The following is a 21,414-nucleotide window of genomic DNA, read 5'->3' as shown; positions in this document are numbered from 1 at the left end:
ACCATCTTTGAACCCCTCGGGTGCCTCAATCCAGGATCATAGTCTCCCCTCAGCCACTGGTGAGCTAAAGAGTAGAGTCCTGTTTCTTTGGGAAAGAAGGAGTGGACATAGTGACTCAGGCTGCCATGTGGCAGATGGCAGGAAGGTAAGAGAAACTGAGGCAAAGAACAAAGCCTTATTTCTCCTACAAGGAGAAGAGGGCAGACCTTGGAAAAAGAAGATTCTGAGTTCTCCACCCCTCTGCCTCAAACTGTCCTTCAAGGGCTGATCTGCTCACCCTCGATCCCCACCTTGTAGATCCTGAACTGTGTCAACCCCGACAATGAGAACAGTCCTGAGATCCCAGTGAAGGTGCTGAACTGTGACACCATCACACAAGTCAAGGAGAAGATCCTCGACGCCGTATATAAGAATGTGCCCTACTCCCAGCGGCCCAGGGCCGTGGACATGGACTTGGGTAGGAAGCCTGGCCTTGGAGTGTGAGGGTGAGGGGAGACCTGTGGTTTCCTGGAGGGCATTCAGGTCATGAGAGGGGTGGGAAGATATGAAGCTCTGCCCTAACCTTCCCACTCCCCTCCCAGGAGTGACTGGGTCCTGGCCAGGTCAGGGCCACAGGCATTGCTCCTCCCTCCTGGCACTGCCTGCTCAGGCATACCTGTCCGTCTCTGCAGAAGCCCACACATCCTCCCCTGCTCCCCTGACTCCATGGAATTCTGAGTGTCTCTGAGCTCTATCAGTGACCCCATTTGATGAGAGCCAGGGTTGGCCCAGACAAAGTGGGCCTGGCTCTTGGCCCTACCCGCTCACACTGCCACATGCATCACCTTCTCTACCCAGAGTGGCGCCAAGGCCGGATCGCCCGAGTCGTGCTGCAGGACGAGGACATCACTACCAAGATTGAGGGCGACTGGAAGCGGCTCAACACCCTGATGCATTACCAGGTAGAGTGGGTGTTCCTTTCCACGGGAGCTCTGCCCTCAAAACCTTTAGCATCCCAGAATGTCCCTGTCCCTCTAAACTTTGCTTTATAGCCTCAGAAGCCTAAAAGGGATTTTCTTCTCTTCCTTTTCTTCCTCTCCCCTGATGCTGGGGCAGAGATTCTCATTAGATTGGGGAACGTTTAAAAAAAAAAAAAAACTTGTAAAAAACATGAGTCCTGAGATTCCACCTTCAAAACAGCTGTAACGGGTCAGGAGCAAGGTGTAGGCATTTCTATTATCTCTGCATATATAGAAAGCCCTGCATATTACAAAGTCCTTCACCTGGACAACTATCTTAAGATGCCTGGTACTTTCTCTCTTTGGCCTCTTACTCTTACAGCCGATGCTCTGGCTTGCAGTTTAGCTGGAAATTGGATGGGCTTGCCTTTAGGTCTTACATTCTGCCACTTACTAACTGGTATCCTTAGAAAAGTTACCTAAGCTCTCTTTCTTCTCTCCTGTAAAAGGTGGCTTCTAGCCATCCCTGCCCCATACAGACATGTGGACTAGTTAAATGTCAAAGGTGCAATGTTGATATACTGGCAGACACACAGAATGAATAGTCCAAAAAAATCCAGCAGAGAACACAGGATCCAGGAACACCCACTCCCACCTCCCCTTCCCTCCCACGGGAAGTGCTCACAGCTGTGGGGGGGTCTCTGTAAGATTAAGCACAGGTAGACAGATTGAGATTCAGGAAAAATACTAAAATAGAAACTGGAAATGAGAGACACCAAGGGAAATTAAACCAACCAGAGGAAGTGCCTCAGGCTGCAAGACCCATGGGGTTGTCTGATTAATAATATCCTCCTATGTCCCTGTCTCACAAAGGGAGACGTGCAGACAGGCTGGCAGGCTGGGCTTGCAAACGCTGAGCTGCCAATGACCAGGATGCTGGGAGGCCCTGGATCTGGCCGGGAGCCTGGAGGTTACAGAGGAGGCTGGGGCCACTGGGGATAACCCAACTGCTCTTTTCTGGGCTCCATCCCCCTCTCTGACCAGCATCCCCTAAGTGGCACCCTGCCTGGACCCCAGCCCCACATGGAGTGAGGATAGTTGTAGAAGGGAAGAACTAAGGTTTGGGGAGCTGTATTTAAACCCCACCTCCCCACTCATTGGGCATGATTTTAATCTGTCCCAACCTTGGGATTGTCATCTGCAAAATGAAGATTATAACCCTGATTGGTGAAGGTATGAAGGTGGCTGGAAGGGTTAGAAACAACAGGTGAGGTCCCCAAGGATGCAGCTATGATCACTCCCCGTTAATTCTACACATGTATGCACACACACCATCACTCCATGTGGTTAGTGCATCCTGTAGAATGATTGTAATGAACCAGTTAGAGCTGAATAAGAAAATGCAAAAGAGAATAGTACTATGCACCCAAATCCCACATCTAAAGGGCAGGAGTAGGGTTTGTCTGCCTCTGTGTCTGATGCCCTAATGCTGGGCTGCCCATCCTATGGCTTCCAACCAGAAGAAAGGAATATCCTGTTCTAATGGTGCTCATCATACAAAGCACTTCCAATTCCCTGATGTCATTTATCATTCATGTATTCATTCGTTCCTCAAATATTTACTGAGCTTTGCTGAGTGTGAGGTACTTCCCACATGCTAGCCCTGAGTGACAGGGACAGCAAAGACTCTTCTTCCCTTTGGAATAGGATGGTAATGACCAGGATGATGATGATGATGCTCATAATGGCAACACTAATGCCAATGCTTGCTGAGTAGCTCACTGGGCACCAAGCACCATGTTTAGCCTTTATGTGTTTTAATTCCTTTGCTAATTCTCACAATAGTGATTATTAGACCCGAGTATTGTCCACATTGACAAATGAGATCACTGAGGTCCAAAAGGTTAATTCATCCAGCTGGGAAATGGCAGAGCCTCAGTCAGACCCAGCGAGATACATTGAACACAGACTTGCGCTGCCTGTGGCTTCAGAGAGAGAGAAAAACCAAGGACAACAGAGATTTAATGACTAGATCCGGAATTGAGCTGAACCATGGTGATGTAAGTCACCTTGTGGATCTTCCTTTTAGGTGACAGCAAACCACAAGTAATCTAATCTGTTTACCCCAGGAGTGTAATGCCCCTGCCTCTGCTGAGTTTCCAGAGTATCATTTCTGGGCTGTTGGTGGCAAGAAGAATTTCTGAAAGGCAGAGGTAGAAAATCTCCCTCAGTCCTAGACCGGATACTAATGATGGCAACTGCTGGCAAGTCTAGAGCGCTTCCCCCCCGCTTGGAAGTCATAGAGTGCGGAACCTTCCGGGCATCAGACTAGCACAGAGAAGGGTTCAGTACCCTAGAACTCTACACCCTCAAGTCAAGCATTGCCCTCTCGTTACCCTCCCTGGAGTCAAAGGTCCTTGGAGCCCCTACAGAAGAAAATCTGCATAATCTTAATTAACAAAGAGATGTTAAAAACTGCCTGGGCTCCTGCAGATTTATAGGGAGGGTAAAATTAAACACCATCACTAAAACCGGCTATCAGGGAATCTCGTTAGCACTAATGTTCATTTATAGTTTGACTTCCCAACATTTAATTCTTTTTTGGTGGGAGAGAGGGACTGACAATTTAAGACCCAGAAAGATGGTTTTATGGCTGGTGCAGCTATAAATCAAACTTATAAAGTTCATAAAAATTGTTAAAATAAAAAATGGTTTAATAGGAATGTTTTATGGCCCATAACATTATTATAGCTGTTTTATTCCCTCTGCGTTAGGGGTTTAATTGGATCGCCACAATTCTGGGGATTCTCCGTTTTTATTGGATGGAGGGTAATCTTAAATCAAAATGGCCCCAAATGTCTTCAATATGGCGCCTCATTTATCAGCCCTTTCCCTACAGACTGGGCACTGAGCCTGGCATCCTTACAGAGGATGGGGCAAGACACTATCTTTCCGACTCCCCAAGGGCAGCTACCTTTGTGCTAAAACTGTTCAAGGTGGCCCAGGCATAATGGGAACCAGGCCAGAATGAAATCAGAGCCTACAGGGAAAATGGGCTTCAGACCAGTGTGACTGGAAATAAAATCCCAAATTAGGATATATAAAGAGGATATGTGCTCTGGAGCCTGACACATCTGGCTACAAATATCGGCTTTACCTTGTATTAGTAATGTGACCCTGACGCCACCCTTCCATCTCTTCATCTGTAAAATGGGAATAATTATCTAGTACTTCCAAGGTTGATGACAGGCCACAGGGGACGTCTATACAGCAGAAATAGAGAACAAGCCTCCCACGCAAGTCACATGTTTAATTTTAAATGTTTATTAGCCACGTTAACGAAGCAAAAGTAAAAAGATGAAATTAACAATGTATTTGTTTAACCCAGTCAGTCTAAAATAATTGTTGTTTCAATGTGTGAGAAATAAAAAAATCACTGAGATAGTTTATATTCTTTTATCCATACTCAATCATTGACTCTCCTGTGTTTTGTACATTTTTAGCACATTTCAACTCAGACAGTTAGAATGTGTCTCAGTTGGGGCTAACTACATTTCAGGTGCTTGATAGCCACATATTACAAGAAGCTGCCCTATTGAGCCAAGCTGTTCTGGTCCAATAAAAACTCAGAAACAGTACTAGTTATTTATAGTATTCCTGAACTTCTTCCTCTCTACCCACTCCTATCCCATAACCCTCTGGAATAACCTGGCTATTCACCTACCCAAGACACCTATATTCACACAACTGTACCTTTTGTACCATTCTCAGGTATCAGACAGGTCGGTGGTAGCTCTGGTCCCCAAACAGACCTCCTCCTACAACATCCCTGCCTCTGCCAGCATCTCCAGGACGTCCATCAGCAGATACGGTGAGCACCAGGAAGGCAGTTTGGGCAGCTCAGGATGGAGGCTTCTGCCACCCTCCAGGGACCACTAACCACCCCTCCTCACAGAAGGAAGTTCCTGCTGCTGCCTGGCCTCCTTTAAAGTCACTCACTCACTTGTCCCTAGTCCAGTAATTCTTGGTGCTTCATCTCCAAACAGTGGGAGCAGGTGGCACCAACTGTCCTTCCTTTGATATCCCAGCCCTGGTGAGGGACTCAGAGTAGCCCAGTATAGGGAGGCACCTGGTGGGAGATTCATTCATCCCAGTTTAGGTGAGCCAGTCCCAGTTGATGCCTATTGTCCTGGCTGAATGATGAATAGCATCCTGTTTTATTCTGGAAAATTGTCCCGACTTGGACAATAAATTGACCATCATTGTCTTTCCACTCCTGAGGAATGTTGGGCCTCTGAATGTTCTCGGAAAGACACCACAGGACAAAACCCAGCAGCTCCAAATGGGCTCAGGAAATGTCACATTGCAGGGCCTAAGAATAAAGGGACCCATTGATTCCCAAAAGGATCATTTCAGCTTGCAACTCTTTAGTGTCCATAGTTTTACTAAAGTACCTGCTGAAGTAGCCTATTGACATTTTACCTGTTGATTATTCATTGCTGGAAGTATCAGAGGAGGGGGCTTACCAATCCCCAAGTGTCTCTCTAGTTCATGGAATTTCTAAACCTTTTTCAAAAAAGACGTCAGGCTCCTCTGTCCTCATGACAACCAAGGACTCCTAAAATAATCCACCAAATATGAGGTCCCAGCGGTCTCCTCCCAATTGAAACAAGTTTGTTCTGAGTGGATGCAGCAGATGGGCAGGATTTGGGGAGGATGCTGCAAGCAGGGCACTGCCTCGGTCACTCACAGCCCTTCACCACTCCTTCTCCTCAGACTCCTCCTTCAGGTACACAGGCAGTCCCGACAGCCTGCGGTCCAGAGCCCCCATGATCACCCCAGACCTGGAGAGCGGGGTCAAGGTGTGGCATCTGGTGAAGAACCATGACCACGGTGACCAGAAGGAGGGTGACCGGGGCAGCAAGATGGTGTCTGAGATCTACCTGACTCGGCTACTGGCCACCAAGGTAACTTCTGCTTTACTCAGGTCAGGGAGGGCTCCTCAGAGAGGCATGTCCCGCCCCTCCACATACAGGAAGGAGATCATAGCATGTGTTCTTTAAGGGGACCCATTCAGATGACCCCTGGTCTAGGACCCTGGGGAGGGCTTCCAGAGAATCAGGCCACTGCTATTCTATGCCCTTTGACAGAAACAGCAATGGTACCATTGCCTTCTGCCCACTCTCGAGACTCCGTTGCCCTTTAGAGGAGCAACTCTCTCCCTTAGGAAGACACTTAGGGTTTCTTGTCTGTCTTAGCTGAACAGATGTGCCAACCTCCGTTATTACTGCCTTTCCACTCCCTTTTGGCCACAATGCAAGAGAAAGCACAAGGCCCCATCCGGTAATCCAAGGGAAAGCCCCCGTCTCCGACCCCATTCCATCTGTCCCCACATATTGATGAAAGTTATTATCTTTAGCCTTCCTAGCAGAGAACAAAATAGGCCTTTAAGGATGGCGATCACATGGCCTGCATTTTCCAGGGCAAGTTAGATTTAAATTCTCTGCCCCTAAGACAATGCTTCTGAGATCCTCATAGAGCGGCATCGAACTTTTAGCTCCTAGACTTGCTCCCAGAATGTCCCAGAACTACTTTATCAGACCCTGTATCTCGATTTTTGCTATGCATAACATGTCCAGCATACCAATAAGAGACCAGCAAAGAGACACCAGGAAATGTTAGAGGTTTCACCGATCCTCAGGGACAAGACAGCCCAGTCTTCTTCCTGCCCGGGAGACCCTTCGATGCCTTTCGGTCCTCGCTTTACCTGGGTGTTCTGAAATCTAAACCTTCACTCCTCAGCTCATGCTTCAGACCTCATCTGTCCCAGATCACTGATATTTTAAGGCTCTTCATATTTCCTATCAGACCCTCCGTGGTCCTGCCCAGTTCTCCAACTTGTTCCTTGGATACCTTCTACAGATGGGGCTGCAACCCGTGCCCTCCCATTTACCCTGGGAAGCCTGGACTCAGAGCCCTTCCTGGACACAGATGCAACATCAGTGTGGCATGCTACTACAGTTTGGAGGAGACATTCTTCCCGGGGATCCCCAGCCCATTCAGTTCCTCCTGCCTCCAGGACGCTGCAGCTAGTACTCTTTTGCACCTTTGCCACATTGCACAGCCTCACACTACAGACAAATTTCAAGGCAGAATGGATCCAGGCACCATCTGGTATGCCTGTCTGCTTCCTGCCACTGCCTCCCACTTCATCTCACACTGTCCCTCCACTCCTCCCCCAGGGCACCCTCCAGAAGTTTGTGGACGACTTGTTTGAGACCTTGTTCAGCACTGTGCACCGGGGCAGCGCACTCCCCCTGGCCATCAAATACATGTTTGATTTCCTGGATGAGCAGGCAGACAGACACAGCATCCACGACACAGATGTGCGACACACCTGGAAGAGCAACTGGTAACCCCTAGGGGAGCTCAGTGGGAGGTGCAGCCTGGAGAGGCAGGGAACAGCAGGGACCCTGGAGATGAGAGGGCAGCCTGTTCCCAAACTGGGCCTGGGTGATGGGAGGCTCCTAGAACATGCAACACACACTTGCTCTGCAGAGCCAGCATGGTCTCCAGGCTGCCTGCTCCAAGCAGGGCCTCCCTGGCATGAGCTCTGCACATACACTGGAGCTCTGCCCTTTCAACCCGAGATCCTTCCCCAGGGAGAGCCCCCCTCCTCTGACCTCTCGTTCTTAGGAAAAGAGAGCTGGGGGAACCTAGGCAAAGAGCTACATTTGAAACCTGTAGCAGAGCTTCAGAGCCAGGCTTCTGAGAGGGCACTTCCTGAGATGGGAAGCCCGGGTGAAGTTTGGTCAGTGCCGGGAGGGAACACACACCTGCTATCGACTTGAGCCCACAAACTAAGGATTCACTGGAAAACGATCTCTTAGGGACAAGTTACTACCCTGGCACCACAGCTTCAGGAAGCAGCAGGCAGAATGTGCTGCAGAGAAGTCTGTCTTCCCTAGAGCCACCTCTACCCCAGACCAGCAGTGGGAGAAGCAGCTCCCCAGGCCCCTGGCATGAGACCTTTCCCTCCTAGGTTTTGAACCTGGACCACAAAACATGCTAAGGACTGACTTTTAGGTCAGACAGGGCCTGGCCAAGAGCCGGACTTAAAAGGCTCCTTCGGCAAGAGCACAGGGAGCGGAGATCCAGGCATTTGGCTTGGGCAGGCCGCCCACACAGCTGTCTGGAGTCAACGATCTCCTCAGAGAACAGAGCCGACACAGATGGGCCCAGGCTGTTATTTGGGAATCAAAAGTCCTAGCAACCAACAAAACACTTCCAAAAGAGCCAACCCCAAACCCATATATTCCTTCCTTGTCCAGGGCACTGAGTCCTCCTAAGTCTGCAGCTTTGATTGCCGTATGGCCATGGGGTGAGGAGCCCACAGTGCACTATGCCAGGATCAGCTTTCTGTCTGCATTCTCAGTGCAGAACCCCACTATCTCCTTGGCTTTGGGGGATTCCCAGCTCAATTCCAGGAATGGGTGATTTGGGGGAAATCAAGAGAAAGTTCTGGGTTATTCTCATCTTTGTGCCTCCTGTAGACTGGCCAGGCCAAATAATAGAAATGCACTGTCCTGGTGTTGTGGTGGGGAAAGTCCAAATAGCAAATGTCCAAGGAGAGATGATCAGAAGCCCCCAGAGCTGCCGAGAGAAGGGGAAAGCGGAAGAGCTGCCCAGACTCAGCTGAGGCGGCTTCTCCTGGGTCACGGGAAAGTGAGCCATCCTGCTGCACATTGATGGAAGGGCTTGGGGTGGGGAACGCTGACCTTTCCCAAGACCTGGCACGATGAAGACATTTGGGAACATCTGGGTCTGAGAGAGTCAAGAGAAGATGAAGAAGGGGAAAAGAGGGGAAACTAGGGATGTCACTCAGGCTAGAAGGACAAGCCTGGGGACAGGGCTCACTCCACACAGGCACCAAAAGAGTTAAGGCCGGAAGGCAGCTGGAAGAGAAGGCAGAGTTGAGAAAGAGGCAAAACAGCAGCTGTTCTGGTTTTGAAGGAGGGTAAATGGGCTTATCCGCCTTATGGCCCCAGGAGCAGGGAAAGCTCATTCCCCTCTGCTTATAAATTCCTGAATCGCAGAAGGAAGTCTCCTAACTACTGATGGGTTCCTCTTGGGGTGGGAAAAGCTCTGTGCTACAGTAAGCCATTCCCAGGGTGCCAACAATGGCCTCCTCTCCTCCCTCTGCCCCTGCCCAGACACAAGAAAGCCCTGGGGAGAGTCGTGAAAGAATGTCCCCCAGGGGAGCCCATTCCTCGGCCCAGCCAGGCAGGCCAGCCCTGGGAAGCAGCTCCAGCAGCCGGCCTGGGCGGGGAGGGCAGGTGGTGCCCTTTGTGCCCGCTCTCAGGCAGTGCCTGGGGCTGCCGGCTGCATCCTTGCACACAATGGCCACCAGCACTGTGAGGGGACTCTAGGAGCCTGGTGGCTTTGTTTGAAGCCCTGAGAAAATCATGCTGTCCTGTGTACTCGGGCTTCCCTTGGGGCACGGAAGCCTTCAGAAAAGCCTGCCAAGAGGGAACCGGGTCCAGCCACGCCCACTCCTCAGTTGTCAGGGAACAGGGTCAGTGCCCTGTTAAGGTACAACGCCCCTCGCCTTTTCTCCCAGGGTCAGAAACAGCTTGGGCTGAATGTGCAGCCCCAGCGAGGTCCATTTTTCCTGATTTCATCCGCTTGCCTTTTGGATAGGTCATTTGACATTTGGGGGTGAGGGGAGGAATTTTAGTGGACGGCATCAAGGTCACGGCCAAAGTGCGTTCTCAGGTGTGCTCTGCCTTTTCCCACAGCCTCCCTCTGCGCTTCTGGGTGAACGTCATCAAGAACCCCCAGTTTGTATTTGACATCCACAAGGGCAGCATCACGGACGCCTGCCTCTCTGTGGTGGCCCAGACCTTCATGGACTCCTGCTCCACGTCAGAGCACCGGCTGGGCAAGGACTCCCCCTCCAACAAGCTGCTCTATGCCAAGGACATCCCCAGCTACAAGAGCTGGGTGGAGAGGTCAGTAGCTCCTCAGGACAGGCCGGCGTGGTCTCTCTGCCGCACTGCCTGCCCTGTGGCATCAATGAGGACGCTCTACTTGCGATCCCTTCAGGACTTCTAGGTCCCCTCCTTCTTCCAAACTTCCTGCTGTGGGGAGGAAGGGTGGCTTTGCGCCCTTGGAGGTCTGATTGTTATCATCCTAATTACCATTCATGGAGTTCTTGCTAAGCACCCTGCATTGTGTGATAAGGATTTTGTAGGTATCATCTCATTCAAATGTTCAATAGACTTGGAAAGTAGCTATTATTATCCCCATTATTGTTATCTGTGGCATAGAGAAGTTGCCCAAGATGACCAGCGAGCAGAAAGCAGAGATGGGATTTGAACATGAGAAGTATGGCCAGAGTCTTGGCTTTTCTGCTGGGCACTGAGGCTAAGAGTGCTCAGCTGGGCGGTGTCTCTTGGAGACTCTGGCCGTAGGCGTCAGCCTCAACTTGAGGCCAGGGGCAGCAGAAGACACATCAGAGGAGACATGGGAAGACAGGAACAACTGGAGACACCTAATGCTATCAGGGGCCCCAGGGCCAGGTTTGGTGTGGACAAATTTTGCTGAGTCCCCATCAAGGACCTTGTCTTATCTATGGCAGATACTATGCAGACATTGCCAAGCTCCCCGCCATCAGCGACCAGGACATGAACGCCTACCTCGCGGAGCAGTCACGCCTGCACGCCGTGGAGTTCAACATGCTGAGCGCCCTCAATGAGATCTACTCTTATGTCAGCAAGTATAGTGAGGAGGTAAGACAGGGCCCTAGAAGGGTCAGAAACCCACATTGCAGGAAGCAAGGCCGTTAAGCAGGAAGCTTGACTCAGTCCTTAAATAACAATAGAGGGTAATTTACAAAACGTGCTCACAGAGTCAAAAAGCCCATAAGCTCAAAATCATCGTCATTCCTTTATAAGGCAGCCTAACCTCTGCTGATTCACTGAACACTTGCTTATGTACACATCATTGTCTTTCAGTCATTGTTAGCACAATAAATAGCACTTTTAATAATTGAATTGTTTTCCAATTCAAAGTGTTGTATGGTGAATTTCATTCTTTCTTAAACAATGAATCAAAGTATTTTGCTCTTAGGCAGATCCTGTCAGTCACATTGCAGAAAGACAGGTGGACCTTAACATAAATAGAGGTTAGGATGCTTAGGGAGATTGAAGTCATTCATTAACATTGAACCTGAAAGAAGCAGCAGCAAGAGTATTAATAATAATAATAATAATAATAATAATAATAATTAACACATAATGCTTCCTATTTGCCCTATATGCCAAATATTATATGAAACACTTTATATATATGGACATACATATATTTATTCATGTGCATCTATAAATGTACGCTTATATACATTCACCCACTGTGTGATGACCTTTCTATCAACCAATCACATGTATGATAGTGATCCCAAGAGATTTTAATGGAAGCTAAAAATCCCTCTGTGGCCTCATTGCATCCTAATGCCATGAAGCATTGCCCAGGTGTAATTTGCAGGGATGTCGGTATAAACAACCCTACTGCGCTGCCAGTCGTATAAAAATATAGTGCATGCCATTAGGTACATTATGTAATAATTGATAGTAAACAATTGTGTTACATCATAATTTATATTATATCATAATTTTAGAGTACATTTCTTCTACTTAAAACGTTTACGTGCTGTGGTACACACCTGTAATCCCAGCAGCATGGGAGGCAGAGGCAGGAGAATCTCAAGTTCAAAGCCAGCCTCAGCAAAAGGAAGGTGCTAAAGCAACTTAGTGAGACTCTGTCTCTAAATAAAATACAAAATAGGGCTGGAGATGTGGCTCAGTGTTTGAGTGCCCCTGAGTTCAATCCCCCATATCCCTCACTCCCCGCTCCAAAAGTTTACAGTGTAACACTGTACCACGTCACACGAGCAGCGACATTATACAGCACATCTCTTGATGGCAACCTTTTCTCTTATGCTTGATCTCATGTTTGCATGCGTACACTCTAGGATGTTTGCATGATGACAAAACGCAACAAACCACTCCAACTTCTCAGAAAGTATGCTTGTCGCTGAGCAAAGCATGACTGCCTATGTATTCATTCCATTAATCATTTCAATTATTTAAGGTTCTGTTCATTAAGGCAGAATGGAAAGCTAGGTGGATGGGCGAAGGGTGGAGAACTCTAGGAAGTGGTGTGTTTTATGCTGAGTCTTGATATCATTCTCCTTTGTTCTGTCCCTCAGCTCATTGGGGCGCTAGAGCAGGACGAGCAGGCCCGGCGGCAGCGGCTGGCTTACAAGGTGGAGCAGCTCATTAGTGCCATGTCCATTGAGAGCTGAGAGGAGGGGACCGAATTCCTGGGAAGATGGACCCACACAAGCTGTCACGCTGGAGTCTCAGAAGGAAGGACAGTAAAGGGGATCAGGCCCAAGAGCTGGCAGCCCCTGAGATCCCACCCCGGGAAGAGGGGAGGGCCCCTCTCCTGATGCCAGCAGGTTTCCTCACAGCCAGTTCCTGCCAGGAAAGACCGAGGGCACCATTCATCCACAGCCAGAACAAGACACGAGGGCCGGCCAGGAGAAGGTGGCTCTTCAAGCTGGAGCGGGGACAGTCCTGCCTCCATAACTGCTGCTTTGCATGAAAACTCACTTGATGTATATTGGGGAAATAATGAGAACTTTATTTAATTTTTTTTAAGAAAAAACGGAAAAAAAAAAAAAAAAACAGAAATAAAACAAAACAAAAAGCTGCCCTGTTCATCCCGTCCAACTTTTGTTTAATTCTGATTTCTGCCCCTGTCTGTCCCCTCGTCTCTCTCCTTCTTCATGTAACTCCTCTTTCTGAATGTCAGGAGAAGCCTGCAAAGAGATGCTGAGAGAAACTGAGCGGGAAAATGGTCTCCTTTCCTGTGATGAAAACACAAAAAAATAAAAAATAGAAAGAGGAAGAGGAGAATGAATGAGCACAAGTTCAAACCAAACACTTCGCAAACGGAGAGGCCAGAACAACCGGTAGTCCTCCCGGAGGCCAGAAGAGCATGGGGACCGCAGAACTTTGCACAGAACTGCAAAGCCATCCCGTGGCTGCGCCTGGCTGGCAGGAAGCTGAGCTTTACCTACCACACACCTGCGGATTCTCATCTCTTGAGAGGAGGGCGGTATCTGTATCGTACCAATGCTTTTTGCTACTGTTTTTGGTTTATTTAATCCTAACCCTCAACAAATAAGGATCTGGCCTTGGGTTCTTTTCCTTTTGGTTTTCCTAAAGTTAATATGGGAAGTGGGAAAGGTCGGCTTCTCCCAGACCAGACACCTGGCCTCCCTGAGGATGCTGAGCGGCTCTGCCCTACATCAGTCCCTGCAACAACCCAGGCACCCTGGGGAACGGATGGCTTGGAGGGTGTGCAGAGCAGGCCTCCAGATGGTACCCTTTGGGAATTGAATTGAGGACACAGGTGTTTGGCACTGGATTCCATCCCAATCATCTGGTGGTTTCTGGCAATTAAACAGAAAGCAAAAATCAAACACTGTTTACAGCAAGCAATACTTGAAGAGCATAGGTTTAAGAAGCTTCGGTATTTATTGTTACACTTTCTTTCATTCTCTCGTGCCTGGAGAGGGGAGACAACCCTTCGGTCATATGCGGACATATTCGGAAGCTCCTGGCCACGTGGGCTTACCACACCTGCTTCAATAGAAATGACTGCAACATCCCCACGTTGCTGTCTTCTGCCTCTCATGGACATGTGTGTTGGAAGGACAAGCAGATGGTTTCTCCATGGGCTCCATTCCTATTCTCTCTCCTGTGGACACCTAAAACCATGGACAGCCAGATATTCTGAGTGCAATTTTCCAACAGAGACTAAAGCTTCATGCTTAGGTCCAGAGCCACCCAAAAAAACTAGTGGAAATTACCCAGAGGAAGACAGCTCTGTGGTAACAGGACATTGGTGACTGGAGTAGCCATCAAGAAGCCCAGGCCTCCCACCTTGGCATAGATCCAACTTCTCTGCAGGCAACCTTGCAAGAGAAAGGCCCAGGATGGAGAGGAAGAGGCAGGAGAGCAACACTCTCCCCTTCCTACCTTTTGCTCTTCAAGGGGTCAGGAATCCCAGATTGCAATGTTGGGAAACTGGACCAGCTGCCCCAAGAGAGATAGACCAGAGTCATTTCCTCTGTCATTAACTCTGGGCCCCAGCTTCTCTGTGCCCTGCTATACCTCCAGGCAATTCCAGTTTCCAAAGGCTCTGCTGACCACATGTGATTCCCAGGAAAGGGCTGGGGGAAGAGAGCTCAGAGAGCTGGCTTCCATCCTGGGTGTGTGGCTTTGGATCGCTGTCTAAGCACACAGCGGACATCGCCTGGTCTCTTCAGCTCCAGTTTCTTGCCTGAATGCAGCTGACAAATGGGAAGAGAAAAGCATTCAGCAAAACACTCAGGAAACTTGCTGTTTTCATTATAATTCACAACCAGCCATGCCAAGGCCACTTTCTTCTGATAATCTACTTCTGTTAAAATTTCTTGGGGCCCTATTAATAGCCTGAAAGAAATACTAATGACTGCCCTTCCACGCTAAGCCAAAGTGTTTGCTCTTCACAGCACCCAAAGCTTATCAGCTCAGAGCCCATAATTTATGGAAATGGAAGGAGAAGAGATATGGGCAAGAAGAATGTGAGCAGGAGACATTGTACAGCCCATGAAAAATTCCATCCCACCCTGATTTCACTGCTGAGCTCCGTTTGAATGGTTTCCTGATGGCACTACTATTCAAGCTAGCAACTAGGTCTTTGTTACCCCCAAGAAGTAAAAGAAAGTCAGATTTCTCGTTGAACAGTATCTTACCCAACCCTCACTTCTGTGCATCTACCTGGTGTCTCCCAGCAGCCACTCTGGGCAACCACTCACTGCACCTGGGATGCATCCTTGAAGGTGTGTGGAGAGTGTGGAGAATTGGTGGGGGGGGTACCTGGCTGGAGAGGGGTGAAGAAAGAAGCCAGGGCCAGCTGTGAGTGGCCTGGCCACAATTCTCAGGATTCCATGAGAGGATTGGGGAATTTGAGCTTGCAAAGGAAATGGCAGAGAAATGTCCTTAAGGAGACAATTAAGAAAAAGGAAAACTCAGTTGGACACAGGCCAACCACGAGGGCAAATTGTTGTGGAACTTTGACTCAGTTCTAGCTTCTCACTAACACCTCCTCCACCAACTCCTTGCTTTAAACCACCAAGAACCTATGGAGTCCACACCCTTGAACTGGGGAGGAGAGGGAGTTGGGTGACCTCTCTTCTTGCTATTATCCAATTTTTGTCTCGTGAAAAAAGTATTAAAGCCACAGCTCCTCCCTATTAGAAGCCATCCATTTTGGGCGAAGACAGGAAGTCTCTCTCTTTAGTCTATCCAACTCTGCTTTGTTTCATTGATCTGCCCAAGACAATTCTCTGGAAAAGGAACAGGACTCCAGAAAGGTTTGGCTAGACAGAGGATGCCAATGGATAAGATGGGGACCAGATCCCTCCGGCTGGACCCTATTGCCACCTCCCACCCGCTGCATGGGTCAGGTGCTTCTGTGTTGGCTGTCCTACCTCTTTGCATAGCACGTCTCTCAAAACCATTTCTGATCCGCCTCTCCTTACACAGATCAGTCATTTAAAGCATGAATGAGCTGTGAACCTCACTGGAGGGAGGTAACCATTCCTGCATCCATTCGTTTGAGGAATCTTGAGCAGCATCTATCTGCCAGGCACTGCTCTAGGTGATGGAAAGCAGCCATGAGCAAGACCAAGAAGGTCCTTCTAGCAAATGTATATTCTTTGGGCTGCCTGTTCCTGCCACCAAGAAGCAGGCACAGGTCTCCCCCGACTAGCAGAGGGCGCCATTTGCATACAAAAGGGGATGCAGTGAGGGAAGAAAGCGACCCACCCAGCTGCCTTACCTTAGCCTGGGGACGTTCCCCCAGCACTGAGAGCTGCTCTCTTTTCTACTGCCACTGGCTCTTCTAGTGGCACCTCCCCTGCTGCTTGAGCTCCTGACCTTCCCTCAATTCCACCAAATGAGGACAAGAAATAGCAATCAAGGCCTCTGGACCTGCTGAGCACAAAGCAGAAGCAATGGGGGGCAGGGGTGTGCAAAGACTATAAAATGGCATGGACCGAACAAGCAAAGAATGTTGGCCAGCCCCTGGCTGATCAATCTTCAGGAGTATCCCAGTCGTCACACACCTGTCCCTATTACCTGCTGCCTGGAAACACTGAGCCCACCCACACCTCCTGAGGCCCTTTTGTTTTTCCTAGCCACGCTGTGTCATGGTTGGACTCCTGGGACCTGGACACAAGGAAGAATTGAGATGCAGAGGGCTCTGTGGGTGAGAACATGTAAAGTGGCCTCATGGTCACAGGGCTGTGGGAGCCGATCCCAGGGGGTCAGGGGACTTGGGAGGTGAAGTTCAAGGCCTTCTAATGCCCCATCTCAGGAATGTGCTTGGTGAGAGAGAACAGTGGCATTCTTTTCATAACTCCACAGTCTCTTTTCCCCATCTTTATCTTTCTCCTGGTTTCCCCAGAGTGAAGTTTTAGCATCTGGGGCTCAGAGATGGATGCCCGGAAATGAAGGATGAAGTTTCACTCTTGGTACATTCAAACTAGTCCTAGGGAATGTCCTGAGAGGCCATCAAGACCTCTGCTGGTAAGACAGGGCCTCTGCCCAGTAAGCAAACTGGAGATTCCTTGGCCATTATGGCCACCACATCTCGCTGCTCCCCACAGCAAAGCTCTCTCTCCCCATGGAGCCATGTCCTCTGAGCTGCCATGCAGCCTGCTGCCCACTGCCCCAGCTGAAGGAAGGTGGGACACTTCTTCCAAAGCTCAGTCAAGGTCCTCACTCTGACTTTGTTTGTCCTCCATATTGGTATCACAGGTGGAGAGCATAATGGGGCAGGGTCCCCATCAAACCCAACAGATGTTCCTGAGCAGACAGGGAAAGAAGTGACAAGCCCTTTACACCGCAGGACTAGGGACCAGAACCCACCTGTCTTTCCGCCCCCTGCTCCTCCAACTCAGACCCACTCCCCTTGACACACTGGAATCTGTATTATATCTATTTTTAAGAAAATACAATGATGGTTGTCTGGTTTTGTTGTTTTTACAGGTGTTGTGGAATAATAAGAAAATTAAGTATTTAAAATGTTCCAATAAAATGGAATTTTTTTGTTATTCTAATATATTATCGTGTACCTATTGTAAATATGAAACACTCCTATTTTGCAAGCCAAGGACACAATTTGTACTGTTGTTATATATAAATAAAGTTTACTGGATAAAAAAAAAAAACTTAGATCTTTAAATAAACATGGTTGTTTGGCAGCATATGGGCAGAATAACTTCATGGGCCTTAAATTGAAACAGAGTACTCACAGAAAGATGAACTAAGTTGTTTTGAGGAAGTTTTTGAATTCTTCCTGGAGCTAGAGCTTATTAATGTCCAGTCCTCAACACACACACACACACACACACACACACACACACGTACCGTGGGTGAGCACTGCCCCCTAGTCCCAGGACCCCAGAATACAGCTTTCCTCCAGGAGAGACTGCTACTGCAGACTCCAAGGGTTGAGGCCCCTTCCCAGAGTGAAATGAGATCACAGAAGAAGGAGGACATCCACCGCTAGCCCTTCACAAAAAGTGCACTCATGCATTTGTTCCAAACCTCTGCTAAGCATGGCCTGGCACCATGGTGAGTGCAGGGGCTGAAATAGTAAATGAGGAAGGCATCAGCCTTGCCCTCGCCGCCCTTTCCATGGGGTGAAATCCTGGATCCACCTCATGGATCCTGGAAAAGGAATGCTTCAGCCAGGTGCTGAGAAGGATTTTGTTTTTTTTGTTTGTTTGTTTTTGTTTTTTCAGTTGAAGGATTAAAGGTGAATCAGAGGAAAAATACCAGTCTGTGTATTTCAGATCCAACACAGTAGATCTAAATGGAAGAGGGCAGCCGTGGCCTGGGGGAGAAAATGAAGCCCAGAGGGAGGAGAAATTTCACAGAAATGCAATGAGGCTTAGAGACGGGGAAGGGATCATGTGATTCCCCAACCCTTGGGCTCCTCCAACTTGAGGATGCCACGTGCTCTTCCTCCATGTCCCTCCATTTCTCTATTTTTCTGAGATTCCAAGGTGTGTGGGTGGCACTCCTGCCCTTAGAGTAGCAGACAAATAGAGAATAGTTCAAGAGCCCATCCACCCGACATCTCAGCTAAGTGTGCACAGAAATGGCTGGTCCTCCTCTTCCTGACAATGGGGACTAGGAGACTTTCTGGGACCATAGCCAGCAACTGGTGCCAAGAGTAGAGTCTCCTGAAGGAGGAAGTGCAGCCTTGCCCTCAGGGCCTCAGTCTGAAGGCAAAACAGACCTGCTCTCAAGGAGATCCCCAGTCTGATGTGAATGGCCAACACACCCAAGAAGGGGGCCTGAGACAAAAGCATTCCAACAAGTGCATGTTGATAAATACGGTGTGGTTGAGAGCTGTAGGATTTTCAGTTCGAGGAAATAATTCTGGTGAACATTTTTCAGTCCCTATGTAGCATCTTCTGAGTTCATGGCATTTGTATGTTCCCCATGTACCACATGTGTGTGTGCGCGCTTTCTCTCACGCTCTATCTCCCTCTCCCTGGAGAGAGAGGAGGAATGCAGATGCTGGTTCTGAAAGTGAGAAAAATGCAAACAAAATACCCTGAGGAGGAGGGAAGAGCACAGGGCTGAGGCCTGTCTGGGATTAGTGCATTGTTTTCAGTAGCAAGAAGAATCTGGGCTCTCGCCCCTGGTTTATTAACATTAAATCATCCTCCATTCCTGTCTGGAAAGCAGACCTAGAGCACTAGAGGGGTTCTATTCCACTGTGAAGAAGGTGCAATCATTTCTCAGAAGCAATAATGTGGCTCCAGTGTGTTCATGGCCATATTCATACTGTGTATGGGCAGCCAGATGAGACCAGTCTCTGTCATTACCTGACAGACACTGGTTTTGCAAGAGGAGCCTTCTGGGTCACAGGATCCCTTTCCTCTGCATGGGGATCTTGACACCACCAAGTGTCCCCCAATAGATCTTCTTGCCACTTCTCTCAGCACCTTGGACTTGGGATACCATATTATTATTAAATACCTACTGCAGGAACTACCATCCTCAGGAAAGAAAGAGAAAGATCAGAAGGGGATCCACCAGGTGCCTGAGCTGTTCTGTTCACTGCTGTATTCCTGGGACAGAGTGCAGTGCCTGACCTACCAAAGAAACCCAGTGAGCATGCTCAGAATGAGCAAATGATTAAAGGAACAGAACCTGTGAACCATCTACAAAATGCCAGGCCCTGCACATACTCCCTTGTAGGCTTCTCACCTATGACAAAAGCATTCCTTAGAGGTTAAGGACTTTACTAAAAATCACACAGTTAATAAATAGCAGCACCATCAATGTCAGACTCCAGAGTTCAGATCCCACGCTTTTTCCACTACCCAATCAATACTGCTTTTTCTTTGTTTTTTATTTTTTTTTTTTATTTTTTGCATTTCTGAAGATTGAACCCGGGGCCTCACATGTGCCAGGTAAATGTTCTACCACTGAGCCACATTCTTATTCCCTGCCTTTTCTTTGTTCTAAAACAATTTAGTACTGACTAGTCCTCCCCCAAAGTGAATCCTTCCTCATGTAGCAAGTAGGTGCTATACGAGTATGTTCAGCATTTATTTATATTCATATTTGTTCAACACAATCAATATCTGTTCACCAGTCACCGTGAGCACAACACTAGACTAGGCATGGTTAGGCGGATAAAGGGAGCAGAAGCTGAGTCCTACAGGATTCAGAACTCAACTTCCCAGGAGTTCATGATCTCATATCAGCACCAAATCCATATTCCATGAAAGACTCATCCTCCTTCTTAGAGGAAATTAGATTATCATTTTTACCATAAATACAAAATAATTTTGCCAAATTGATGCAATAAGAATCTCAGAGAGCAGGGATCTATAACTCAAGGGTAAAACCTGTATAAAAAGTCACTAAAGAGAATTTAGGGAGGGAGGGTGCTGGTAAGCCATGCTCAATCACATTGACAGCAGGAGCCGAAAGACAGAGGCAGCGCCTACCTGTTTGCATTGGCTGCTATAAGCTTAGAACCAATGTGTGCCCCATCCCTGGCTCACATACAGGATTTTATGCTGCATGTTATTATATTCACCTTATTCCTGGGATTGCTTTGCATCCCTGCCTCGTCTTTATTCCTCGCCCCTGATTCTTTTCTCCTTGCTGGGTTTCAGGTGTCCCTGGCTAAGAGCCCAGGCTATGGGTTCAGATTGCCCCAGGTCAAATTTCATTTTCAAACTGTGTGGTCTGAAGAAAGTTACATAAACTCTTGGTGCATCAACTTTCAAATCTTTCAAATGAGGTAATAATCAAATATATTGGATATGTATCAAATAAGATTTTTGTAAAAGTTAAATAAGATAATGAATGTAACAGACTCAATGAATATTACAAAAGGTAAGTGAAGAAAGAGAAAATTAACTGTGCTTCCTTCTTTCATAGGCCGTCCATTAGGACCTGCAGGCAGGAAGAGATGAGGGTTTCCATAAGGCTGTGGAAAGAAGTTTAATTAATACACATAGTTTCAGAAATGAAAGCTGGTGTTGAAGAGTTAAGCCCTTAGGAAACTAGGCACAGATGCTGACCTGTGAACCCAGGAGACGAATCAAGGTTTTTCCCCAAAGCAAGACCAGCCAGTTAAGATTCCACAGGTAAATGGAATTTAGCGGAGAAAAGCAGATCAAGCTAAGGTTCCCTGTGCTGAGGCCACAGACAGGACCCAGTTGGCTATCACATTAGTTGATGGATTGGTGAAAGCCTGGCCAAGGAGCTGGGTGCAGTGGAACATACCTATAATCCCAGCAACTTGGGAGGCTGAGGCAGTTCAAGGTCAGCCTTGGCAATTTAGCAAGATCCTAACCCCAAAAGGGCTGGGGTTGTAGCTCAGGAGTAAATTATCCCTGGGTTCCATCCTCAGTATCAGAAAAAGAAAAAAAAAATCACACCAAAAAGTGTTTAGGGCCTAGTAGGAAAGATACCCCTTGGACCTAGAGCCAAGAGCACAGAAGACAGAGACAACAGAGAAGGACAGGTAGAAGGTAGGGAAGGCAGAAGTCACAGACCCAGGAAGGTCTATTACCAGCATGAAGCCAGGAAAGCATAGTGGGAAAAAGTGTTCAGCAGAACTGGCAGGGTGAACAGAGAAGTCCAGGCACATCTATCCCCAACTGGTCTTAAGGGTATTAGGGTTTTCCTAAGAAAGAGAATCAATAGACCAATAGGGTGTGTGAGTGAGTGAGTGTGTGTGTGTGTGTGTGTGTGTGTAGAGAGAGAGAGACAGAAAAGAGAGGAAAAGATTTTGTGGAACTGGATCATGCAATTGTGGG

General features: G+C 48.2%; 1 protein-coding gene across 1 annotated transcript in view; it reads left to right on the top strand.

The window, feature by feature from the left end:
• Positions 1 to 17,322, top strand: part of Plxna2 (plexin A2) — a 208,252-nt gene extending 190,930 nt beyond the window's left edge. Inside the window, exons 25-32 of the mRNA XM_046452125.1 lie at positions 298 to 457; positions 838 to 941; positions 4,710 to 4,809; positions 5,715 to 5,905; positions 7,181 to 7,350; positions 9,737 to 9,949; positions 10,579 to 10,729; positions 12,208 to 17,322. Of these exons, the coding sequence (XP_046308081.1) occupies positions 298 to 457; positions 838 to 941; positions 4,710 to 4,809; positions 5,715 to 5,905; positions 7,181 to 7,350; positions 9,737 to 9,949; positions 10,579 to 10,729; positions 12,208 to 12,303 (1,185 nt within the window). The 3' untranslated portion in view covers positions 12,304 to 17,322. The remainder of the gene's footprint in view (positions 1 to 297; positions 458 to 837; positions 942 to 4,709; positions 4,810 to 5,714; positions 5,906 to 7,180; positions 7,351 to 9,736; positions 9,950 to 10,578; positions 10,730 to 12,207) is intronic.
• The last annotated feature ends 4,092 nt before the right edge of the window (positions 17,323 to 21,414 follow it).

The sequence above is a fragment of the Marmota monax genome, unplaced genomic scaffold (genome assembly GCF_021218885.2).
Source record: "Marmota monax isolate L192 unplaced genomic scaffold, Marmota_monax_Labrador192_F-V1.1 WCK01_AAM20220418_F8-fsc00105, whole genome shotgun sequence".
Classification (NCBI taxonomy): Eukaryota; Metazoa; Chordata; class Mammalia; order Rodentia; family Sciuridae; genus Marmota; species Marmota monax.
Note: the sequence above shows the minus strand (reverse complement) of the source record. Positions and strands in the feature narration are given on the sequence as shown.